Source organism: Rhinopithecus bieti, unplaced genomic scaffold (assembly GCF_001698545.2).
Source record: "Rhinopithecus bieti isolate Rb0 unplaced genomic scaffold, ASM169854v2 scaffold_66246, whole genome shotgun sequence".
Classification (NCBI taxonomy): Eukaryota; Metazoa; Chordata; class Mammalia; order Primates; family Cercopithecidae; genus Rhinopithecus; species Rhinopithecus bieti.
In genome coordinates, this window is record NW_016826110.1 from 932,750 (window position 1) to 951,560 (window position 18,811).

Consider the following 18,811-nt stretch of genomic DNA (forward strand, 5'->3'; position numbering starts at 1 on the left):
CATTCCAGTTAAAAGTTAGGAAAGAATAGATGCTAGAGAGGATGTAGAGAAATAGGAACGCTTTTGCACTGTTGGTGGAAGTGTAAATTAATTCATCCATTGTAGAAGACAGTGTGGTGATGCCTCAAGGATCTAGAACTAGAAATACCATTTGACCCAGCAATCCCATTACTGGGTATATACCCAAAGGATTATAAATCATTCTGCTATAAAGACACATGCACACATAGGTTTATTGCATCACTGTTCACAGTAGCAAAGACTTAGAACCAGCCCGAATGGCCATCAAGATAGATTTGATTAAAAAAAAAAAAAAAAAAAAGTGGCACGTATACACCATGGAATACTATGCAGCCATAAAAAAGAATGAGTTCATATCCTTTTCAGGGACATGGTAACCATCATTCTCAGCAAACTAACACAAGAACAGAAAACCAGACACCACCACATGTTCTCACTCGTAAGTAGGAGATGAACAATGAGAACACATGGACACAGGGAGGGGAACATCACACACGGGCCTGTCAGGGGGTCGGGGCCTAGGGGATGGGTAGCATTAGGAGAAACACCTAATGTAGATGACAGGTTGGTGGGTGCAGCAAACCACCATGGCGTGTGTATACCTATGTAATAAACCTGCATGTTTTGCACATGTACCCCGGAACTTAAAGTATAATAAAACAAAAAGAATCTGGGAATTAGCCATCATAAAAGAAATCATGGTTAAAGGAGCGAGCAAACTTGGAAGAATTGACTGACTTGTCATGTAAAAGAGGAATTAGACACGGTGGAAATATAAAGATACATTTCAGTCAGATATGAGGACTGTTCAAAGGTTGGATGACTGTGGGATTTAATGGATATCTTCAAACTGTAAGTATTAACCAGAGGTTTAAATGACTGTGCCTCATGGGGTATTTAGATGGGAATATGGGAATACTTTATTCAGTGAAAACTTGGACTAGTTAATACCAAAGGTCCCTTCCAATCTGAATGATTCTTTTGTCTTGTACTGTTTAGTGGTCACTGGCACTATAGAACATTTTCTCTGCACACTCAAAATTTCTGGTTATTATAATTTGTATGTCATTTTCATTCTTGATTCTTTCCTTTCCTTGATTCAAACTGAATCAACAAACTGAAATCTGATGTAAGACTCTTTCAGATTCTCTTTTCTTCATAATCACCCATATTTGCCTGTTTGTTCTTTATGGTATTATTTTTCCTCTTCCTTTCTTATCAGTAACTCTGACCAGTCTGACTTTGCTTATATCCAATTTCTTAATAACATACCTCTTCTGTTAGGCTTTTCAATATTAGAAACTCAAGCCATGTATGGTTCAAATGGCTGAAGCTACTTTTTAATAAATTACAGAGTGCCACCTAACATTTGTGTTTTTCTGGAGCTTTTACTTTTCCCAAGTCCTCTTGTCTGTATTGCTTCATTTAATTTGCATAAAACTAACAACAATTTTATTCCATTACATAGACGTTATGCCCCTTAAGAGGAAGTTAAATGAATAAACCCTTCTACATCATTTTTTCATCTTAGTAATCCTATACAACCCCATCTCTTCTTCCCAATACCATATTACTCGTTTTTATTTCTCAGATTATCTGTTACCTAGAGTTCTACTTATTTTTATGTTATCTTCAACTTTATCTTTGAGAAGTTTTAAATTTTCTTTATCGGTAAAGAATTTGAACCATGGATGTGAGGCATGCAGTTCCTAGCCAAATCTTGTTGATTATTCATGCATTTACAATAAGAAAAGAAAAAAGAACTTGCTCCCTTTTCCTCCCCTTCTCTTGTCAGGGTTAAAAAAAAAAAAAAGGAAAGTTTGTCTTAGGATAATTATTTCTTGATAAAAGAACACTGTACTTCTGTTATCTCATTGTTTGATGCCCCTTATCCTCTTACGTTATTCTTTTTAGTCCATTTTAATGTCTTTGTGTTTTACCATAAAATTCCTAATTTCTTACTATATTTTCATTTATATTATCATCCTCTTATCCTTAATCCAGGTCAGTGTTTTACTGATTTTAAGTGGTGTAATTCTGGAACTCAAAAGAAGTAGCCTAATTTTTGTAAAACAGAGCGTGCTCACATGAATTCTTAATAGTGTTTAATGAAGAAAATTACTATCAAGAAGTAAACTGACTGTTTTCTCTTAATCCTCATGATCCCAGCACAAACATAGTTTATGCCCATAGTTTAGTACAGTTGTATTACTTTAGGGAGGACTAAGCATATGAGTTGTGAGCTATTTTTGCTGTATATGTAGTAGTAAACAGTAATACATATGAAAAATGAGAACACAGATTTTACAGGTTTTTAAACAGTGTAAGGAGTGATAAAATTGATTAATTTTGTCCTTTAATCTATGAATATGTATTATGCTGATTTTCATATGTTGAACCAACCTTGCCTCCCCGGAACTGTTTTATTCATCGTTATATCTTTTGACAGATATAATGTGACAAATAGTTTGACACTCGATATTTGTTTAATAAATGAGAGGAAAAAATAATTAGTGTTAAACAAAATCACTACAGTTATTAAGTTTGTGTTTGAAAGCAGCCAGTAATGTAAACCTGCTTATTTAAGCCAGCGTAGGAAGCAATTGTTCAATGAAGCAAAATTTATAAATCATATGAACACATAGAGCAAGTAGTGTTATATATGCATAAATGGTGTGAAAATCTAAAAATCAAAGCTGTTATAGATATGACCAGGTTCTCAGTAAATAATTCTGTGCAACCACTGTTTAACCTATGTCAGTTGTAAGTTCAGGCAGTCACTGGACACAGAAAGCATCTTAAGATGGGAAGTCAAATGTGGTTTACTTCCGTAAAAGTTAGAGAAGAAAGTTGATACAGTGAGGATGCACAGCAGAGAGATCAACTGTCTTGTTTACTTGCAGATGGTGATGTATAGGTCCCCCCAAAAGAGCCTTATCTGTAACCATAGAGTTTCAGATGACATGTTTGAGCATCATACCTGAAGGCTTATCTGCCTTCCTCAGGCCTAGCCTTACATAGATGGGCTGTAGCAAAACAATACAGCCTTGCCTTGATATATGCAGGAAATAAGTTTCATTCCAACCAGATATATCTTATTAATCTTATGTCAGAGCATTACACCTGAAGGTTTATCTGCCTCCTCAGGCCCAGCCTTACATAGATGGGGGTGTGGCAGAACAGGGTACAGTCCTACTTTGATATATACAGTAAATAAGTTGCATTCTGACCAGATATACCTTATTAATCTCATGTCAGAGCATCACATTTGAAAGTTTATCTGCCTTGCTCAGGCTGAGCATTATATAAATGGGGCTATAGCAAAGCAGGATATAGCCTTACATTGATATATGCAGGAGATAAATTGCATTCAGAATAGATAAGTGTTATTAATCTCAGAATTTTCCAGTGGCTGATGGGACTGCTAGGGGACAGCACAGGTGCACTACAGAGGCATGAACAAATTTCTCATTCATTGTGTTCGGCCTACTCAAGCTAACATGGCATTGGTGAAGTGGATTTCTGGATTTAGTGATGTGAAACTAGATTAAGATTTAGCTACCCAAACATATCTGAAAGCAATAGTAACTGGCCTTTAAACCAGCTATAGAGATTATATAATTCTAGAAAATTCCCATGATGGAAATTTCATAAAAATCTTTTTTAAGTACTACATGAGATAAATGAACCTTAGATCACTGTCATTCATAGTTATATGATGGAATAGATTTTAGGTTTTACAGCTTAGTTTCATATTTCAAATATTTTGTTTCAGTTAGTAATCATTGCCAAAGAATGTAAAAGAAGCAATTATTTGGTATATGAAAATCAGAAATGCTCAAATCTTAGTACGAGACTGAGATTTATTTCATGTAATTTTCAGGACATAATTTAGTTATGGTCCCAAAGAAAGCCCATATAGGAAGTTTCTGTGCCTTACTAGTCAAAATACAAGTAGAAACACAGCCAACAACTTGCTCATCTTTCTTCCTTACCTCCAAAATTAACTGCAATTGATGCCATGCTATGAGTTCTCTGATAACTGGGGCTGGGTTTTATTTATCTTTGTATCTTCCATACTTAGCATAGTAACTAACACAATGTTTAGTAGATGCTTAATCAGTGTTTGTTATTGATACTTTTTATTTATAGTCTGAGATCAGCATGTTTACATTCTTTCATAATTGTCAGAAAGACACAAAAGTAAAATTGGAAAAGGTTAAAACAAATAACTCTGTTTTAATCTTTTCCCTAATCTATCCATTTTACTTTTATAATTGTGATATTTAGGGAATTCAAACATAGCTTTTACTGTATTTTGAAAATTCACACTTAAGTAAAGCTTTTGTTCTTTTTAATTTTTTAAATTGCTGCTGTACTGCTTTATTTGACTTCGCTGCTAAGATTCTTATTATATTGGATACAGAGTTCTGAAATAAACTTGGAAACTTCTCAGATTCTTCCATAATTAAGTGTATCTAAAATAATTGTATATGTTTAAATAAGTAGAATAGATCAAATAAATATAAAAGAAACCATCTTGTGAAGACTTAGAGTAGAATTATAGATTTTACTTGTATCCAAAATAATAAAGAATGTGATTTAAGTAGTAAATGTCAATATATATATAGTGATTTCTTCATTACAGAGAAAGTGTTTCATCAGCCTTCATATTCTGAAATAAAAAAAAATTAGGATAAATGTAATTTTTAACTTTTTAGAATATTTTATGTTCAAGGTGGCTGACTTTGTGATTTGTTCAAATTAGGCAAAAAGGGCAGCTAGCTGTAGAAAGAGCTAAACAAGTAGAAGAGTTCCTGCAGCGAAAACGGGAAGCTATGCAGAATAAAGCTCGAGCCGAAGGACATATGGTATGAATCTTGTTTGTTTCTGAGATTTTGAATGTATTAGTATTCCAAGTGAAGGTCTGGAATAAGGTAAGTGTAAGAAAACAATGACAATCTAACAATCTAGGCATAATAAGAGGCAGTAAAGATACTCAGAAGTCATTTGCAGAGTATAAAATTGGGATATCTTAACTCATTTACCTTCTCTTCTGCTATCTCTTATACCAGGGGTGGAATTCTGTTGTTGCTTTGCTTAATTGGGAGTAAGTTCATACCTGTATCCTTCCTTTAAAAGAGTGTAATTGGGTATAGCAACCCAGATATTTATATTAAAGAAATAAGTTCTTAGATTGCTGCATGTTTTTTTTTTCTCCCCCAATATGCTTTTGGTTTTACATACTTTTAAGTGGCAAAGAATTTTAGAAGAAAAATGGGAAACAAGTATTTGGGTAAGTATATATGTAAACTATGCATTTGCTCAAAAGCAATTTATAAGTAGAATTATAGTAAAGTCTCTGGTTATGCCATTTAACTAAATTAAGTCATGTATCCAAGAAAATATTAAGTTTTTAGAAAATCATTTCAATCATTAAAACTTTTTTTTCTCTTTGGTATTTAACAGGATTTGAGATAGTTAAAACTCTTGATAGTTTGATTTGTAGAGGTGCACAAATGCCTTTTGACATTTTGTCTGCAGAACAACTGATGATTATGTCTGTCAGCTCAGCAACCCATGAAGCATCACACTTATATAGGAAATAGGTTAATTAGATGGTAATATATTTTAATTAGACTTATTACATATCTGTTGTAAGTTCATAAGTGGTATCTTTGTGAGTTAATGTAGTTCACTATAGTATATCTTTTCTTTGAAACAATGTCATAGAAACATAGTTAAATTTGTAAATAGTTACCCTTTATATTGTTAACACAGATACTTCAATTTGTTTCTCTACATCCGGAATTAATCTGTATTTGTATCTTTCCGTTAGATAGTAGATGAGAACCTCCAGGCTTTTCCTTTGCTCATATCTCCCATGTCAATAGCAGCTGGAATTTTGGTTACAGATTTTTTACTTAAAATATTTTTAAAAGAATTGGTAGGCTTACTGAAATTTACTAATTTCTTTTCTCAACATCATTCCTTATATCGTACTATTCCCCCCTCAGTTTATTTTTTTTCATGCTGGAGAATCTGGTAATTTTTTTTGGAGAGGAACTTTCCAAGATTTGTTGGAAAATGCTCTTATTTTGTCCTCATGCTTGAATGATCATTTGTAATGGTGGTCTGCTGGTAAATTTGATTAGCATTTGTTTGTCTGAAAAAATATTTTGCTTTTGTTTTTAACAAATATTTTGGCTGGATATTGTATTACAGGCTGAAACTTTTTACCTCTGGCTTGCCCTATTTCTGACAAGAACTATGCATTCATTCTTATCTTTTTCCTCAGTATGTAATGTATCTTTTTTCTCTACTTTAAAATGTTTCTCTTTATCACTAGAATCAATTTGATTATGATGTGGTTTGTGTGTGTGTGTGTGTGTGTGTGTGTGTGTGTGTGTGTGTGTGTTTTTGAGACAGAGTCTTACTCTGTCACCCAGGCTGGAGTGCAGTGGCGAGATCTTGGGTCAGTGCACTGTCCGCCTCCCTGCCTCAAGCGATTCTCATGCCTCAGCCTCCCAAGTAGCTGAGATCACAGGTGTGTACCACCACACCCATGTAAGTTTTGTATTTTTTTAGTAAAGATGGGGTTTCACTGTGTTGGCCATGCTGGTCTTGAACTCCAGACCTCAGGTGATCCATCTGCCTTGGCCTCCGAAAGTGCTGTGATTACAGACATGAGCCACTGCACCCTGCTTGTGTAGTTATCTTCGTGTTTATTTTGGATAGGGGTTCATTGAGCATCTCAGATCTGTGGGTTTATGATTTTCATCAAATCTGGAAATTTTTCTTCCTTCCTTCCTTCCTTTCTTTCTTTCCTTTCCTTTTCTTTTCTTTCTTTTCTTGCTTGCTTGCTTGCTTTTCTTTCTTTTCTTTTCTTTCGGTCGGTCTCTCTCTCTCTCTCTCTCTCTCTCTCTCTCTCTCTCTCTCTCTCTCTCTTTCTCTCTCCCCCCCCCCTTCTTTTTTTTTTTTTTTTTTTTTTTGACACAGGTTTCACTCTTGTTACCCAGGCTGGAACGCAGTGGTGCATTCTCGGCTCACTACAACCTCCGACTCCCAGGTTCAAGTGATTCTCCTGCCTCAGCCCTCTGAGTAGCTGGGATTCCAGGCATCCATCACCATGCGGGGCTAATATTTTGTCTTTTTAGTGGAGACGGGGCTTCACCATGTTGGCCAGGCTGGTCTCAAACTCCTGACCTCTCAGGTGATCCACCCGCCTCGGCCTCCCAAAGTGCTGGGATTACAGGCATGAGCCACCACGTCCAGCCCATTATTTCCTCAAAAAATGTTTTTCCGTTTGCCTCTCTGCCTCTTCTAGGTCTCTGGTACACATATATTAGACCACTTTGTACACTACCAACCATTCACTGATGATGCTCTTATTTTGTTCAGTCTTTTTTTTTTTCTCTGTGTTTCCTTTTGGGTTGTTCTATTGCTGTGTCTTCAAGTGCATTAATCTTTTTTTCTGCTGTGTCTGTTAATTCTATGCAGACATTATATGTTTTCCATCTCAGAAATTGTTTTTTGTTTGTTTATTTTTCGAGACAGAGTTTTCACTCTTGTTGCCCAGGCTGAAGTGCAGAGACATGATCTCGGCTCACTGCAACCTCTGCTTCCTGGGTTCAGGAGATTCTTCTGCCTCAGCCTCCCGAGTAGCTGGGATTACAGGCATGTGCCACCACAACCAGCTAATTCTTTTGTATTTTTTAGTAAAGATGGGGTTTCACCATGTTGGCCAGGCTGGTCTTGAACTCCTGACCTCATGTGATCTGCCAGCCTTGGCCTCCCAAATTGCTGAGATTATAGCCGTGAACCACCATGCCTGGCCAGAGATTGAATTTTTTATGTTAAAGTTGATTTGGATTATTTTATACCTTCCATGTCCCCACTTTTCTTCATATTCTTAAACATATGGAATATAATTATAATAGCAGTTTTCATGTCCTTATCTATTAATTCTACCATCTGTGTCATTTCTGAGTCTCTCTTGATTGATTTTTTTCCCTCATTAGGGTCATCTTTTTTTCTTCACATGTCTGGTAATTTGTAGTTGGATACCAGGCATTGTGTATTTTATAAATATTTGTGGACTTTTTTTTCTGGGATTGCAGTTAAGTTACTTGGAAATAGTTTGAGTCTTTCAAGGTTTGCTTGTAAGCTTTGGCTGTAGGCTTTGCTAGGCCGGTACAGAACAGTCTTTAGTCTAGTGCTAATTTGGCCTCACTGCTATAGCAGTACTCTTTTGAATACCCAATGCTTTATTAGTTTTGGAGGTCTTTTCATTTTGGCTCTTGGAAACATGAGACATTTGCAGCCCTGATTGAACCTCAGGTATTATTGACAATATGTTGTTTGTCATTCAGCAGGAAGCTCTAGGGACCCTCATTAGATCTTGAGCACCCTTCCACCGTGCAGGTCGTTCTTCTTTGCACCTCTGTTCTGCAAATTCTAGTGTTCTTCGATTTTCCAAGGTCTGAATGCTGTTTCCTCAACTCAGGGGACTGCCAAACTCTGTTTGATTACCTTCTGTCTGTGTTGCAGCCAGGAAACCCTTGCCAGTCAGTAAGGTGGGCAGCTGTTGGGTTTACCACCTTTGTTTTCCTTCTCTCAAGGATCACTTTCCTGTGCTGTCTGTTGTCTAGTGTTTTAAAACCATTTCATATGTTTTGTTCGGACTTTTAGTTGTTTAAGATGGGAGGGTAGATCTGTTACTTCATCACGGCTACAAGTGAGCCTCGAATAATAATTTGGCTGGATAAGGAAATATAAGTTTGAAGTTTATTTTCCATAGAACTTTAAAGATTCTGCTTTATTATCTTCCTACTTACATTGTTGCTAATGAGACGTGATGTTCTGGATCTTGTTCTTTTATAAGGAATTCTTTCCTTTCTCATAACTCATAGGACTGTTTTTCTATCCTTGATGTTCTGAACTTTACTTGAATATTTCTCAGTTGTTTTTTGTTTTCCTGGCTTAAGTTTCCACTGAATGCTTTCAATGTGAGTACTTATCTTCAATTCTAGGGACATTTGAAATTATAAATTCTTCAAATATTGCTTCTACATTTTCTTCTCAAGAGAACTCCTATTAGACTGATACATTGGAACCTCTGCATGTAATATACTTTAAAAAATCTTTTTCTGTCTTTTTACTGTGTTTTGGAAGGATTTCTAGGCCTGATATTCCAGCTCACTGGAATATATTCTTTAGTTTTGTCTACTCTGCCATTCAGCTCATCTAATGAGTTTCCTTTTATTTCAAAAAATTACGTTTTCATGTCTATGAATTCTAATTAGTTTTCCCATAAAACTCTTTTCTTATGTTTTCATTTCCCTGGTAGTATTATAATTGTTATAAAGTCTTGTTCTTAGTGTGCTGTTGACTGTGTTACTTTGGTTTCTTCCATTTTGAAGTTTGTTAGGTATTTCGTAGTGTTGGTATGCCTCAAATGTTCAGCACCCTTGCTAGTGTGTTCATGATTGGGAGTATGAATTTTACTATTCATTGCCTTTGTTTGGGTGACTCCCTGGGAAGATGGCAGTGTGCTAGTGCCATGATCTGTTCTCTGCAGTTTTCAGTGAGAGTGAAGGATGAGTGGGACATACTGGTACTCTCTCAGTGCAAGTGCCTTAACGGCTTATTTTCTGGGCTTAAGAGACTCTCATTCTTCCTAGGTATCACCCAGAGCATTGGCCTGTCCTTTCATTCTATGCTCTCTCTTACCACTCCTGTTTCAAAGTAACTGACACTGCTTGCTGGTTTGTGGAGATGCTTAGTGTACTGGAGGTAACCCTTTTACTCTAACCACTGTTGTCTGCTATTAGACCTTCTCATGCTCTTAGCTTCCAATATGTCTTAAACCATGCTTTGTGTTACTCACACCTTCTGTGGTAGTACTCTTTCTGACATGTTTTTGCTTTTTTAAATTCAACTTTAAGCTGGTTTTGTGTACTTTCCTGGTCTCTAGTTTCCTTTTAGTGTTAGGACTACCAGGAGTTTTGTTTATTTTTGAATGCTGATATGTATTCACTTAAAATACTTTTTTATACTAAGATTTTGCAGGAAGGAAAGCAGTAGTGTTCACTTTGACCTCTTATAATCAGTATTTTCATTTTATTGTTGTGTTCTCATTTTTTAAAACATGTTTTATAGAGCTGCAGTACATTTTGAGAATGACTTTTATGTGACTTTCTAAGATTCATTCTGTTAAACTATATTGAATTCCTTCATTCCTTATATGACATAAAACTTTGCCTTAGAAATATGTGGCTAAATATGAAGAATTTGTATTTTCTAGTATACTTGGGTGTGTACATCATATATTACTTATTTTATTGATTCACTAAATTAATAAGGCAATTTGTTAAACACTGAGAGTAGTAAGTATATAAAGCTTACTCAGAAATAGTTTGTTTCTAAAGTAATTTATAATCTAATGTTGGACAAGAATATCTACACTAGTAATAAGGCAGAGATTAGAAGTGAGTGCTAAGGTTAACTCTGGGCAGGATAAGAAGCCTCACAGATTTTAAGTTCTAAATTGGAACTTTTTTTATGGTAAGGCAGAGGTGCTACTTATAATTTGCCTCTTTGTATTCGTTTTCTATTCTGTTAACAATTTACCATAAACTTAGTGGCTTAAAGCGACACAAATTTATTACTTAGACTTTCTTTGGGTAAGAGTCTGGCATGTGCTAGCTGGGTATTCTTCTCATGGTCTCTTAAGGCTGAAATTAAGGTGTCGGCCAGCTGTATTACCACCTAGAGGCTCAGCTAGAGCAAGATCTTCTTCCCTGTCCCCCTCAGGGTATTGACAGAATCCACTTCCTTGTTGCTGTGGAGCTGAGGCCTCCATTGTCTGGCTAGATTTTGGCCTGGAACCACTCTTAACTCTGAGAGACCACTCTTAGTTACTTGCCAGATGGCCTCCTCAGCAATGGAGAACCTACTGTGCATCAAATCCCTCTCATGCTTCAAACTCCTGACTGCCCTTTCTACAACCAGCCAGAGAAAACTATGATTTTAAAAGGCTCAGGTGATTAGGTCAGTCCCACCAGATAATCTTTTTATGTTAACATCAGTCATTGCATTTAACACAAAATCTATCATATTCACAGTCCCGGGGATTATGCAGGGTTGACCCAATGGAGTACAGAGAGGTAACAAAAACCTTGAAAGTTTCCTTAGAATTCTGCCTCCTATACTCCCTTTGCTCATAATTTTAGAGCCTACATCTGGAGACAGTAGATTAGACTAAGTAGAGGAGCTACTCTTTTTTTTTTTTTTCAATTCCGACAGGGACTCACTCCCTGACTGGATTGCAGTGGCACAATCTTGGCTAATTCTTCCACCTCAGCCTCCCAAGTAGCTGGGACTACAGGCACGTGCCACCATGCCCAGCTATTTTTTTTTTTTTTAGTAGAGATGGGGTTTCACCTTGTTGCCCAGGTTGGTCTCAAACTCCTGGACTCAAGCAGTCCACCCTCCTCAGCCTCCGTAAGTGCTGGGCTGAGCCACTCAGGTATGAGCCACCATGCCCAGCAAATAGACTTTATTTTTTATAGCAGTTTTAGGTTTGTGGCAAAATTGAGTGGAAAAGTACAAGGATTTTCTGTATACCTCATGCCCCCACATATGTGTAGCCTCCCTTGTTATCACCACCCACCAGAGCAGTACATTTGTTACAATTGATGAACCTACATTGACACATCATTATCGCTCAAAGTCCATAGTTTACATTAGGGCTCACTCTTGGTGCTAACATTCTATGGATTTAAACAAATATATGATGGTATTTATTTATCACCATTATAATGTCATACACTGTAACATTTCTCTGCCCTAGGAGGAGCTACTTTTAAGTGCAGTCTTTAGCAACATACTTCATGTTAGAACATAGTAACCCAGGTTACCATACAAGAGCCTTTTTTTATAATTGGTTTTATTAACATGTAATTTAAATGCAATAAAATTCTAAGTGTATATCTCAATAAGTATTGACAAATGTATATAATTACGTAGCCACCACCATCATCATATGTAAACTGTTCCATTGCCCCCCTAAAAGTTTCCTCATGCCCCTTTGAAGTCAGTCACCCCTCACCGCCATCAGCCATAGGCAACCACTGATCTGCTTCCTGTTACTATAGTTTTGTCCTCTCTAGAATTTAATATAAAATTATGAATCATATAGTGTATAATTTTCTTGTGACTGGAGTGTTATCACTAGTTAGTTGTTTTTTATTCCCAAGTCATATTCCTTTGTATGGATGTACCACATTTTGTTCAATTTCTCTGTTGATGAACATTTGTGTTGTTTCCAAAATAGATGCTTTTAAAGCTCATCGGAGTTACGTGATCATTAAATTCACTTATTTATATACATACCTATATAATTGGCTAGCCTGTCTTCCCTATGGAGCCCTATTTTCTGAGTTAGCATATCCCGCCTCATTTTGTGTAACTGAACTAGTGACTGTTACTATACTTAGTCTTCTGAACACTGCTGGAGAAAATTAAAGCTATGATGATTAATAATGTAGTTTCTCTGGTTTCAGCCATTTCCTTCTATTCTATGCCATACCATCTCTTACTTTTGAGCCTTATTCCATCGCTTATCTACATAAGAAAGTTTCTCCTCAACTTTGCGTCTTTACCGGTACTCTCCTACAGCATATACACACACATATATATAATATATATGTAATAATATATGTATGTAGTGTATATATTTTCAAATTTCTCACATCATTAATTCTGCATACCTCTGTAGTTATCATCCTATCTCTTTCCTCCTCTTCATAGCCAGACTCTTCAAATGAATGAAACACTTGCTGTCTCTCCTTTCTTATCTACTATTTAGTTTTCAGTTTATTGTTAATAGTTTATCATCATATCAAAGAAGTCACTACTATCCATCTTGCCAAATATAATAGACTATTTTTAATCCTCATCTTACTCTGCCTCTCTGTGACATTTGATCATGATCTACTACTTCAAAATTTCCTTCTTCCATGATACCATATTCTCTTGATTGACCCTTTATTTCTCTAGTTACAGTTTCTTAATGCCTTCTATAGAACTCTTCTTCTCAGTCTTTAAATGCCAATATTCTCTGTGGCTCTGTCCTTGCTATTTTCTCACTATAAATAATATCCTGGGGCGATCTCACTGATAATTCTACCAGATGACTTGAAAATCTATAACTCAGACTACTCTCCTAACTTCTGTCCTATTTATCCAGTTGCCTTCTGGATGTTGTTTCCCAGGTGGTGCATTGGCACCTCATTTTTTGAACATTTTATTTTCAAATGATCTTATAGTAATATAGACTTTTTTCCAGGAATTTTAACACATGTGTAAATTCATGCAACCAGCAGCACCACAATCAAGTTACAGAACAACTCCATCAGCCCCCTAACTCTTATGCTATCTTTCTGTAGTCACACTCTCTCCTTCTACCCCCAACACCTTGGCAACCATTTTGTCTTTTCCAGAGTGTCTTGTAAATTGTATGTATATATACATACAGATGTTCCTTGACTTATGATGGGGTTACATTTTGATGAACTATTGTAAATTGAAAATATTTAGTCAAAACTGTATTTATTGCACTTAACCTACGAAACATGCCTTAGCCTGACCTACTTTAAACATGCTAAGAACACTTACATTAGCCCACAGTTGGGCAAAATCATTTAACACAAAGCCTATTTTGTAATAAAGTGTTCAATATTTCTTATAATTTATTGAATACTGTACTGAAAGTGAAAAACAGAATGGTTGTATGGGTGCTTAAGGTACATTTTCTACTGAATGCTTTTCACTTTCACACCATTGTAAAGTTGAAAAAGCGTAAGTTGAACTATAATAAGTCGGAAACTGTCTGTACACGTACTGGTATGTTGTAACCTTTTGTGACTGGTTTCTTTCCTGCACCATAATGATGTTCATGCAAGTTGTTGCATGTGTAAATAGCTTGTTTAATTTTGCTGCTGAGTAGTACTCCATTGAATGAATTTATACTCTGATTTTGTTTCTCTTTCCATTTGCCTCCTGCCTTTAGATTATTTGAACACTTTTTAATATTCCATTTTAATTAATCTATTGTGATTTTGGCTATATTTTTCTTTTGTATAACTTCTTTGTGGTTGCTCCAGGGGTTAAAATACATACTTTACTTTTACAATCTGTTTATAAACAATATTATACTATTTCAGTTGAAACATAGAAATCTTTCCAACATAGTAGCCTCTTTACTCTCTCCCCTTTATGGTGTAGTTGTCTTCTATTACATTAGCACAGATTAAAATAACACCAGGAAATGTTATACCTTTGCTTTTAACTGTCAAACATGTTTAATAACTCTAAGAGAAAAGGAATACTTTGTTATATATTTATATAAATACTTATTTCTATTACTTTTCCTTGATTCCTAATGTTTCAAGTTTTCTTTTTCTTTCCTTTCCCTGAAGAGATTCCTTTAGCAGCTCTTTCAGATCAGGTCTGCCGACTATAGATTCCTTTACTTTATTTGAGAATGTCTTATTTCATCTTCATGTCTGAATGGTGTTTTCACAGGATGCAATATTCTTGGTTGACAGCATATTTCTTTTCTCACGTAAAAATGTTACTTTCTGGCTTTCTATCCTCCATAGTTTTCAGTGGGAAATTCTCACATGAATATTCAAATGCTTTTTCTCCTGTAGTTAATGTTTTGTTATTCTCTGGACACTTTCAATATTTTTTCTTTGTCTTTAGTATTCAGCAGTATGATTAAGTCGTCTCTGGAAATGGATTTTTGGGGATTTATTCTGTTTGTGGTTTGCTAGTTTTTTGAATTTGCAAGGTTATGGATTACACGAAACTTGTCATGTTTTAAGCCATTATTTCTTCAAATATTTTTTCAACACTGCACTCTTTCTCTTCTTCTGGTTCTCTGATGGCATGAAATGTTAGACTTTTTGTTTTTCTCCCACAGGTTTGTAAACCTTTTAAAGAGGTTCTAACAGATTCAGGTCTTAAGCCCAGTATGTGTTTCCCGATATTTTAAAATATCAAATAAGCCAGAACAGTTATGATTAAATTCTGAATCTGAAGGATTAACCCTCTGGAATTGGTAACCTGCTATAGTTAAGTTGTTTGAACAGTATATTTTATTAACTGCTTTGGGAAACCACAGTGAATTAAAACATGGTTTCTATGGGCAAATGTAAATAGTTTTTAGGTTGAATTACAGTTTAAAGAAATGTATTTCAAAATAATTTTATGTGCTTTTATTTACTTTTGTTATTATTATTATTATTATTATTATTATTATTATTATTATTTAGAGATGGAGTTTCCCTCTATCACCCAGGTTAAATTGCAGTGGTGCAATCTATAGCTCACTGCAGCCTCAAACTCTTAGGCTCAAGTGATCCTCCCACCTCAGCCTCCTGAGTAGCTGTAGCTGGGTCTACAGGTACTTGCCATCATGAGTGGCTAATTTTTTAATCTTTTTGTAGAGTTAGGTCTTGCTGTGTTGCCCAAGCTGGCCTCAAACTCCTGGCTTCAAGTTATCCTCCCATATCAGTCTACCAAAATACCGGACTACATGCATGAGCCACTGTGACTGGTCTCGTGCTTTTTGATGAATTTAAAATTTTCCCTGTATAGGTAACTGAAACTTTAAAAAAAAAAAAAAAAAAGATGCAGTTTAGGGAAACTCTGTCAAGAAGACTTCAAGCCAAATGTTATTTGTTGGTGGTGGTTTTGTATTTATGTGTGTGTCAGAGGGAAGGTGGGTTTGCTCTGGCCATTATTAATAAAATTAATTAAAATGAATGTAAATCTAATCCTGATAGTAAGTCTCTGTAGTGGGAATTTTTATTCCAGTATTACTGATTTCAAAACTGGCCCAGAGTTACTAGCACTTTGCCCAAGATCACGTAGTAATGCACAGAAACAGGGTGCAAACCCATAATGTCTGACTTTCAAGATTATGCTTTTAGCCGTTTTACTATGTTGTTTGTTCCTTTTTAAATGGCGTATTACTATTTGCTTTAGTTTAGGCAAAATTTGTAGATATGGCAGCATTGCAAAGCAAGGGCAGGCAAATATTTTTCCTGTAAAAGGCCAAATAGTAAATATTTTAAGCTTTAAACCGTATGGTGTTTTGTACAACTGTTCAACTCTGCCATAGTAGTAAAAGACTAAACAAATGAGTGTGGCTGTGCTCTAGTAAAGCTTGATTTTGGAAATAAGACAGCAGACTAGATTTGACGTGTTGATAATAGTTGCTGATCTTTGCTATAGACTATCCTGTATAGTAAATTAGTTCTTCAACACTGTTTATTTTGAAAAGATTATTTTCCTCAGATCTTCTTTAAAAAAATATTCATTTATTATTCTAAATAATGTTTGGGCTAGCTGCGGTGGCTCATGCCTGTAATCTCAGCACTTTGGGAGGCCGAGGCAGGAATTCGAGACCAGCCTGGCCAAACATGATAAAACCCTGTCTCTACTAAAAATAAAAAAATTTAGCCAGGCATGGTGGTGTGTGCCTGTAATTCTAGCTACTTGGGAGGTTGAGTGTGGCAGGAGAATCTCTTTAACCCGGGAGGTGGAGGTTGCAGTGAGCCAAGATCGCACCACTGCACTCCAGCCTGGGCAACAGAGCGAGACTCTTTCTCAACAAAATAAAATAAAAATAAGATAAAATAATGTTTGGTACATGGAAAGTAATATGTATAATATGTGTGTAAATTAAAAGGCAAAATAATATACCCAGAAGATTGAACACTAATAAGTAGCTTGTGTACTCTTCCCTAACTCAAGGATTGGCAAACATTTTTCTGTTAAGGGCCGGATAGTAAGCATTCGTGGCTTTGCTTGGCCATAAGGTCTCTATCATAGCTACTCAACTTTGCATTATAGCACAAAAGCAGCCATAGGTAACGTGTAAATCAGTAAGCATGAATGTGTTCCAATAAACTATTTATGGGCACTGAAATTAGAATTTCACATAATTTTCATGTGTTATGAAATATCCTCCTTTTCATTTTTCCATACCATTAAGAATTTGAACACCATTCTTAGCTTTTGGACCATACAGAAACAAGTGGTGCGCTGGATTTGGACCATGGACCATAGTTTTTCCAACCACTATTTCATCTTTTTTTCTCCACCTTTCCCTGCAGGTAGCCATTATCCTGAATTTTGAATTTATCATTCCTGTAGATTTCTTAAAATACTCTTTTTCATACACATATGTGTGATTAAACAGTACCTTGCTCTGTTTTATTTTGAGTATTATAAAATTATAACGTTCATAGACTGAGACATTTTCATTCAACATTTTCTTTTTTTTTTTGAGACGGAATTTCGCTCTTGTTGCCCGGGCTGGAATGCTGTGGCACGAGGTTGGCTCACTACAACCTCCGCCTCCTGGGTTCAAGCAATTCTCCTGCTTAGCCTCCCAAGTAGCTGGGATTACAGGCATGCACCCCCATACTCGGCTAATTTTGTATTTTTAGTAGAGACAGGGTTTCATCATGTTGGTCAGGCTGGCGCTGAACTCCTGACCTCAGGTGAGCCACTGCACCTGGCCCATTCAGCATTTTTCTAAGATTCATTCATATTTTCAAGTATTGCTGTATGACATTCCATTGTGTGACTGTACCACAATTATTCTCCTGACAGTAATTAATTATTTAGGTTGGTTCCCGTTCATCTTTGAACATTCTTGTAGATATATCCTGGTACACATGTGCAAGAGTTTTTCTTGGTTATCTTCTGTTGAATAACCTAACAGAAGAACCTCTGAATTTTACAAAAATGAAGAAGCAGCATTATTTCCCTTGAGAAATGTTACTTTCTTATTAACTCACCTTAAATCATACTGTTTTTATTTATACTAATGGAAAACCTACCTTACAAAATGTGCAGTTAACTGTTAAACTTTTCATTCATTCTTTCGTGCATTCATTTAATTTTATACAAACATTAATGACTGTAATATGTTAAGTTTCATGCTAGCAGGAAAATATAAGCGGTAAAGGAGATAGACAAATAAACCAACAATTAAGTAGTAATAACTATTTATTGAAAGCTTATTATGCCAGGCATCGTGTTAAGCAATTTATATGCATTCCGTCTGTATTAGTGTGCTAAGGCTGCTGTAACCAAAGACTACAAACTAAGTGGCATCAACAACACAAATTTATTATCTCGGAGTTTTCAGGGCAAGAAGTCCAAGATCGATGTGTCAGCAGAGTTGTTTCCTTCTGGGGGCTTTGAGGAAGAATCTGTTCCGTGCCTCCTTCCTACCTTTTGGTTATTGGATGGCAATTTTTGACCTTCCTTGGTGTATATTACCAGCATCCTGATCTCTGCCTTCATCTTCATGTCATGTTCCTCCTGTGTGTGAGTCTGTCTTCAGATTTTCCCTGTTTATAGGGACACCAGTCCTACTGAATTAGGACCTGTCCTGATGACCTCATTTTAACTTGTCAAACATCCTGTCTCTAAATAAGGTTAATTCTTAGGTACTAGGGATTGAGACTTCAACATATGAATTTATGAGGGGCACAGTTCAACAGAACAATCTCTTAGTCTTTCCAAAAATCCTGGGTAACTCTGTCAAACTTTGATGTGCTAGTCACGTTATAGAGTATGTTGCAGTGTAAAAACCCTAGCTATCAGAAAGTAGTTTCTGCCCAAGTCCAAAAAGAATGGCATAGACTCACTTTTCCCTGTTCCTTCCCTCTAAATCTAAATACCCTGGAAATTATTTAGCATA

General features: G+C 35.9%; 1 protein-coding gene across 1 annotated transcript in view; it reads left to right on the forward strand.

Moving 5' to 3' along the window:
• Nucleotides 1–18,811, forward strand: part of NEK1 (NIMA related kinase 1) — a 203,017-nt gene that overhangs the window by 66,083 nt on the left and 118,123 nt on the right. Inside the window, exon 19 of the mRNA XM_017863295.1 lies at nucleotides 4,790–4,892. Coding sequence (XP_017718784.1) covers nucleotides 4,790–4,892 — 103 coding nt within the window. The remainder of the gene's footprint in view (nucleotides 1–4,789; nucleotides 4,893–18,811) is intronic.